Raw genomic sequence first — 7,500 nt, forward strand, 5'->3', positions numbered from 1 at the left:
GGCCCGGTTCGGGGTGGGTTACGTGACGGCTCTGAAGCGCCGCTACGAGGAGGAGCTCGAGGAGCCGGCGGGAGAGGACATGAAGATCTCCAGCAAGACCGTCCTGATGGTCGGGTTCGAGCGAGTCCGGCTCAAGCAGAGGTGCGCTCGCGAACATGAGGGACACACACGGACCAGCTCTGGTGCTCTTCGCTCCAGTCGGACAGAACGTTTTTTAAATTTGTATTTATTTATTTTATTCTTCGGTATGGTACAAAACTTGGTAAAGGTTTTGGCACTTGCTGTGTGAACACACAAAAAATAATGGAGATGATTCGAAAGGTTTAATGGTCCTGTACACAACAGTCACACTCGACGAGTTCCTCTAGTGGAAGCGTTCGGTACTGCAGCCGATCAACATCTCACTGAGAGATCACTTACTGACATATCAACCTCACATCTGGAACACAACTTGCTTAGATTTTAGATTTATGGCTTTGATTTTCTCGCCGTTTTAGAGTCAAATGTGTTTTTGAAAATATAAATTTCATATAAAAAAAATTCATAACAAAAAGTAAAATTCTGTAACTTTTTTTTTTTAACTTCACTTTTTTAACTTCAGCAATAATCTGCCGAGTGTCGACTTTGAAGAGATCAAACTTCAGTCTGTCGCTCTGAAGCGTTCAAGATTTACCACAGATTAAGCTGGAAATTTTATTTTCAGGTATAAAAAGTGAATAAACGGATTATAAATACAGCGTAAATATAATTTAGTACCATAAAATCCCCTAAAAAAATAAAAAATAAATTATAAAAATTATCGAGCTAAAATATAGTACATTCATTTAATTGAAAAAATAATAATAATAATTGGTTATGTTTGACGGACATGCGTAGAGCACCAGAGGGTTAAGACATTTGTTTTGTATTACAGGTTTTATGAAATGTTATGTGAATATGCTAATAAGGCATGATCTAATTAACTATGCACACATTTCCATACATTTCCAGCTTGTAAATCTGAACATTGGATAAAGCCAGATTCATAATTCTTGTTTGATTTTGTTGACATTTTAACGTTTTTTCCCCCCAGAGTGTTTGTTTTATCACCCAATACATCAGAAAAAACTGACCAATGCTGTTCTTTTGAACTTTATATTCATCAAAGAATCCTGAAATAATAATGTAAATCACTGTTTTCAACATTAATAATAATCATAACTGTGTCTTGATCATCAGATCATCATATTATTCTGATTTCTGGAGGATCATGTGACACTGAAGACTGGAGTAATGATGATAAACTCAGCTTTGATCACAGGAATAAATTACACTTTACTATATATTCACATAGAGAACTGATGATCTACATTATAATAATATTTCACAATATTACTGTTTTTTGTTGTATTTTTAATCAAATAAAGGCAGCCTTGCTGAGCAGAAGACAAATATCTTACAGATCCAAAACTTTTGACTGGTAGTGTGTTTTTATCACTCCATAAATCAGAAAATACTATCAACAGACAAAAAAACAAATATGTTTTTCGGAGTGGAATGTTCCATAAATTAGGTGAATGATTTATGAACAAAGCTTCAGATTATAGATATGAATAATAAACAGAGCAATTCCAATAGTGTACTCACCGCAGAGAGATCGAGTGCATTACACTGACGTGTTTTCCGGTGTTTTTTCCAGGGTGGATCAGCTGACCGAAGTGTCTCTGAGGAGATGTGAGGTGTCCGGTCCCGGCCCGCAGAACCAGATCAGGAACACCACGCCAGATGTGGAGTCTCTGGATCTGTCTGGGAGTCTGCTGAGCTCATGGGAGGTTCTGGCGGCCATTACGGGTCAGCTGGAGTCCCTGCGGGAGCTGCAGATCAGGTGACCCACACACACCTGACACGAAACACAGATCAGGTGACCCACACACACACACCTGACACGAAACATAGATCAGGTGACCCACACACACACACCTGACACGAAACATAGATCAGGTGACCCACACACACACACACCTGACACGAAACACTCGTCTCCAGCGTCTTTGGAGGATCTCTTCCTCAATAGGCTGCTGTCCTGTTCGCTGCCACAGCTCCAGGTTACTGATGGTGTTCGGCCAGCGCACCCTTAGGCTTCGTCTGAGACCGGTGTTAATAAAGGACTGGATTTTCTTCATGGTAGTGACTGTTGTTCTCCAGGTCTCTGCACCGTACAGTAGAACAGGCTTTATCATGGAGTTAAAGATCCTGATCTTGGTGTTCCTAGGCAGCTCAGAGGATCCCCAGACTTTCTTCAGCTGGTGGAAAGCTGCCCTTGCCTTTCCAATCCGCACCTTCACATCTGCCTCTGTCCCTCCCAACTTGTCGACTACGCTGCCAAGATAGGTGAAGCTTTCCACTTCCTCTAGTGCTTCTCCTTCTAGCCTGATGGGAGTCGTGTCATTGTTATTGACTTTGAGGATCTTGCTCTTCCTTTTGTGTATAATGAGTCCAAGGCTTGCTGAATGAGTTGCAATGATATTGGTCTTTTCTTGCATTTGTTGCTGGGTGTGGGAAAGAAGTGCCAGGTCGTCAGCAAAGTCGAGGTCATCCAATTGTGTCCAAGGTGTCCATTGGATGCCATTTCTCTTCATTACCCAATCTATTGCCAACAAGAAAAGGAAGGGTGACAATAGGCATCCTTGTCTCACCCCTGTTCGCACTGGGAAGGCATCGGTGAGCTGCTGGCCATGTACCACTCTGCAGGTCATTCCCTCATATGAGTTCCTGATGATGTTAGTGATCTTTGCTGGTACCCCATAAGCCCCTTTCACACAGAGATTCCGGAAAATACACGGATAAAGTGACCCGGGATTTGACCCGGGTTCGTTTGAAAATGGTTCATTCACACTGCCAGTGATTTGCCGGAATCAGAGAGCGCGTTCACACACAACCCGGGTATGTCCCGGATAGACGCGTGACGTTATGATGTGACGTATAAGGTGGCGAACGAACGATCTCAGCTTCGGCGCGGATTGCAAGGAGCTCTCGGGTCTCTGCTTCAGTCCAGTTTGCAGACATCTTTTCGTTCTTTCTTGTATCGATGACGAACACAAACTTTCTTCTAACAGAGTAACAGAGTGGCACGATAACTACCACATTGCGAAGGCTCGTGCATCATCACTACGACACACCCCTTACGGCATTTGTCCTGGCTTTTGTTCACACAGCGCGCGTTCCGGGTCTGAACACGGCAATGTTACTAGGTCCCCAACCCGGCATCGATCCCGGCATTAAACCCGGGTCGTGTTTGCGTTCACACAGAAGGCGTTCCGGCAATTTGCCGGCAATTTGCCGGGTTCAAAGTGCTGTGTGAATGGGGCTATAGTGTCTCAACAGACTCCAGCTGGTCTGCCTATCCACGCTGTCAAAAGCCTTCTCATAGTCAATACAATGTACGTAGAGAGGTGAGTTCTATAGTTGTAAGTGTAATGGCATGATATTCAAACGAGCTGTTATTGCATAGAGAAGAGAGAGTTGAGTATTTCCAATTGTTAAAACAACAACAAGAATTGGCCGATTTGGTTTATTTTAAGGTTCCGTATCGTTTTCTTCAGCTTATGGGAGCATCTCATGATAACTGTGGGTTCTGTAATATGATCTTTCATCTCTTCCTTCAGTCACAATAGATTGAGTTTCTCCAGTGACCCGAGTCTCTTAAGCCCCGCCTTCTCCTGTCTGAGACTGCTGTCACTCAACAGCTGCGCACTCACCTGGACTCAGGTAATGTGTGTGTGTGTGTGTGTGTGTGTGTGTGTGTGTGTGTGTGTGTGTGTGTGTCTGAGAGTGCTGTCACTCAACAGCTGCGCACTCACCTGGACTCAGGTAATGTGTGTGTGTGTGTGTGTGTGTGTGTGTCTGAGAGTGCTGTCACTCAACAGCTGCGCGCTCACCTGGACTCAGGTAATGTGTGTGTGTGTGTGTGTGTGTGTGTGTGTGTGTGTGTGTGTCTGAGAGTGCTGTCACTCAACAGCTGCGCGCTCACCTGGACTCAGGTAATGTGTGTGTGTGTGTGTCTGAGAGTGCTGTCACTCAACAGCTGCGCGCTCACCTGGACTCAGGTAATGTGTGTGTGTGAGTCACCTGTGACCTCTGACCCCTGTGCAGGTTCTCCAGTGCGCCCCCATGTGGCAGCAGGTAGAGGAGCTTTATCTCTCTGACAACGACATCACAGAGTTAACGAGGTACATATTATTCTCTCAAGTTATTAATCTCTCAAGTTATTATTCTCTCAAGTTATTATTCTCTCCCAATCATGCGTTCCTCCACCAGACCTGATCATGTGCTGCAGAATCTCAGAGTTCTGGATTTATCCAACAACCAGATCCTGCAGGAGACACTGCTGCACATCTCACACTTACCCTGGTGAGAACTACACCATCGAGTGTGTGTGTGTGTGTGTGTGTGTCTGTGTGTGTGTGTGTGTGTGTGTGTCTGTGTGTGTGTGTGTGTGTGTGTGTGTGTGCTGCACATCTCACACTTACCCTGGTGAGAACTACACCATCGAGTGTGTGTGTGTGTGTGTGTGTGTCTGTGTGTGTGTGTGTGTGTGTGTGTGTGTGCTGCACATCTCACACTTACCCTGGTGAGAACTACACCATCGAGTGTGTGTGTGTGTGTGTGTGTGTGTGTGTCTGTGTGTGTGTGTGTGTGTGTGTGTCTGTGTGTGTGTGTGTGTGTGTGTGTGTGTGTGTGTGCTGCACATCTCACACTTACCCTGGTGAGAACTACAGCATCGAGTGTGTGTGTGTGTGTGTGTGTGTGTGTGTGTGTGTGTGCTGCACATCTCACACTTACCCTGGTGAGAACTACAGCATCGAGTGTGTGTGTGTGTGTGTGTGTGTGTGTGTGTGTGCTGCACATCTCACACTTACCCTGGTGAGAACTACAGCATCGAGTGTGTGTGTGTGTGTGTGTGTGTGTGTGTGTGTGTGTGTGTGTGTGCTGCACATCTCACACTTACCCTGGTGAGAACTACAGCATCGAGTGTGTGTGTGTGTGTGTGTGTGTGTGTGTGCTGCACATCTCACACTTACCCTGGTGAGAACTACAGCATCGAGTGTGTGTGTGTGTGTGTGTGTGTGTGTGTGTGTGTGTGTGTGCTGCACATCTCACACTTACCCTGGTGAGAACTACAGCATCGAGTGTGTGTGTGTGTGTGTGTGTGTGTGTGTGCTGCACATCTCACACTTACCCTGGTGAGAACTACAGCATCGAGTGTGTGTGTGTGTGTGTGTGTGTGTGTGTGTGTGCTGCACATCTCACACTTACCCTGGTGAGAACTACAGCATCGAGTGTGTGTGGGTGTGTGTGTGTGTGTGTGTGTGTGTGTGTGTGTGCTGCACATCTCACACTTACCCTGGTGAGAACTACAGCATCGAGTGTGTGTGTGTGATGGGCAGGTTTAGGGATAGGGGCAGTGTGTGTGTGTGTGTGATGGGCAGGTTTAGGGATAGGGGCAGTGTGTGTGTGTGTGTGATGGGCAGTGTAAGGGGAGAGAATATACAGTTTGTACAGTATAAAAACCATTACGCCTAGTATGGAGAGTCCTCATAATGTAGTTGCACCAACGTGTGTGTGTGTGTGTGTGTGTGTGTGTGATCTTCAGGTTGGAGAAGCTGAATCTGTCCAGCACTGGTTTCTCTGCCGTTGAGTTCAGTGACGCGTCAGCAGGTACAGCAGGTCACATGACTGTGTGTGTGTGTGTGTGTGTGTGTGTGTGTAAGAGCTGAACTCTCTCCTCCTGCTGTAAGGCGACGAGACGACGGCGTTTCCGGCGCTGAACACTCTGTTACTAGACGACAACAACATCTCAGAGGTCCACACACACCTGCCTTTTATTTTATTACATCTAATGTGTATTTACTCTGAGTAACAGAAGTGTTTTAATGTGTGTGTGTGTGTGTGTGTGTGTGTGTGTAGTGGTGTGTGGTGAACGAGCTGGAGAAGCTGCGTTCTCTTCTTCATCTGTCGTGCCGCAGGAATCCTCTGCTGCAGAAAGAGAAGAATCCGGAAACTGCTCGTCAGATCATCATCGCTCGACTGGGACGCCTGACGCTGCTGGACATGAGGAAGGTGTGTGTGTGTGTTCAGGTGGAGTGTGTGTGTGTGTGTGTTCAGGTGGAGTGTGTGTGTGTGTGTGTGCAGGTGGAGTGTGATGTTGAGTGTGTGTGTGTGCAGGTGGAGTGTGATGTTGAGTGTGTGTGTGTGTGTGCAGGTGGAGTGTGATGTTGAGTGTGTGTGTGCAGGTGGAGTGTGATGTTGAGTGTGTGTGTGCAGGTGGAGTGTGATGTTGAGTGTGTGTGTGCAGGTGGAGTGTGATGTTGAGTGTGTGTGTGTGTGTGTGTGTGTGTGTGTGTGTGTGTGTGTGTGTGTGCAGGTGGAGTGTGATGTTGAGTGTGTGTGTGTGTGTGTGTGTGTGTGTGCAGGTGGAGTGTGATGTTGAGTGTGTGTGTGTGTGTGTGTGCAGGTGGAGTGTGATGTTGAGTGTGTGTGTGTGTGTGTGCAGGTGGAGTGTGATGTTGAGTGTGTGTGTGTGTGTGCAGGTGGAGTGTGATGTTGAGTGTGTGTGTGTGTGTGTGTGTGTGCAGGTGGAGTGTGACGAGAGGAGGGGAGCAGAGCTGGATTACTGTAAGATGTTCGGGTCGGCGTGGCTTCGGGCCGGAGGTCACAGTGAGCCGGAGCAGAACCAGCCGAACACACACTTCCTGACGGACCACCCGCGCTTCCTCACACTCATCCACAGTCAGTCTCACACCACAGCTCATGTCACAGCGTGTGTGTGTGTGGGTGTGTGTGCTCGTCCTGTCCCGGAAGTATAGCAAAGCTTTTGCTAAAGTCATTAAAAAATTACACGAATCATTTTAAAACAACAATTATGAAACTAAGCCTTTTAGTAAAAATTAATAAAATCATAATAATAAATAAATAATTTTACAATAAAGTCAAAATAAAACGTCTAATACAAATTTAATAATAAAAAAAAGAAAAAGTAATTAAAACATTTAATTAATAATTTTAATACAAATCGGACAATATAAGCCACTTATGAAAAATAATTAAATCATAAAAATAGCAAATTAACATAAATAAATAATTTTACACTAAAAAGTAAAAATAAAACGCCTAATAAAAATGTAATCATAAAAAAACACAAGTATGTTTTGGGATTAATTTCTCCCATAGGGATTTTAAAAAGACATTGTTAAAGTTTTAATAAGCCATGAACCACACGCTCCAGATATGAGGAGCACCACGACATCAGACACTCGGACATCAGACACTCGTACGTCAGACACTCGGACGTCAGACACTCAGACGTCAGACACTCGGACGTCAGACACTCGGACGTCAGACACTCGGACGTCACACACTCGGACGTCAGACACTCGGACGTCACACACTCGGACGTCAGACACTCGGACTTCAGACACTCGGACGTCAGACACTCGGACGTCAGACACTCGGACGTCACAC

The 7,500-nt window shown here is 45.6% G+C and overlaps 1 protein-coding gene across 4 annotated transcripts in view; it reads left to right on the forward strand.

Moving 5' to 3' along the window:
* tbce (tubulin folding cofactor E) overlaps positions 1-7,500 on the forward strand; it is a 14,134-nt gene that overhangs the window by 1,827 nt on the left and 4,807 nt on the right. For 2 of the 4 annotated variants that reach the window (XM_079597147.1, XM_079597149.1), the window contains exons 3-12: positions 1-141; positions 1,679-1,864; positions 3,645-3,747; positions 4,132-4,208; positions 4,297-4,389; positions 5,633-5,697; positions 5,778-5,842; positions 5,947-6,099; positions 6,494-6,532; positions 6,615-6,768. The exon at positions 1-141 is cut by the window's left edge and continues 36 nt beyond it. In XM_079597147.1, the coding sequence (XP_079453273.1) occupies positions 1-141; positions 1,679-1,864; positions 3,645-3,747; positions 4,132-4,208; positions 4,297-4,389; positions 5,633-5,697; positions 5,778-5,842; positions 5,947-6,099; positions 6,494-6,532; positions 6,615-6,768 (1,076 nt within the window). The remainder of the gene's footprint in view (positions 142-1,678; positions 1,865-3,644; positions 3,748-4,131; positions 4,209-4,296; positions 4,390-5,632; positions 5,698-5,777; positions 5,843-5,946; positions 6,100-6,493; positions 6,533-6,614; positions 6,769-7,500) is intronic. The other 2 variants (XM_079597148.1, XM_079597150.1) reach the window with 1 other exon arrangement.

The sequence above is a fragment of the Phoxinus phoxinus genome (genome assembly GCF_949152265.1).
Source record: "Phoxinus phoxinus genome assembly, chromosome: 22".
Lineage (NCBI taxonomy): Eukaryota > Metazoa > Chordata > Actinopteri > Cypriniformes > Leuciscidae > Phoxinus > Phoxinus phoxinus.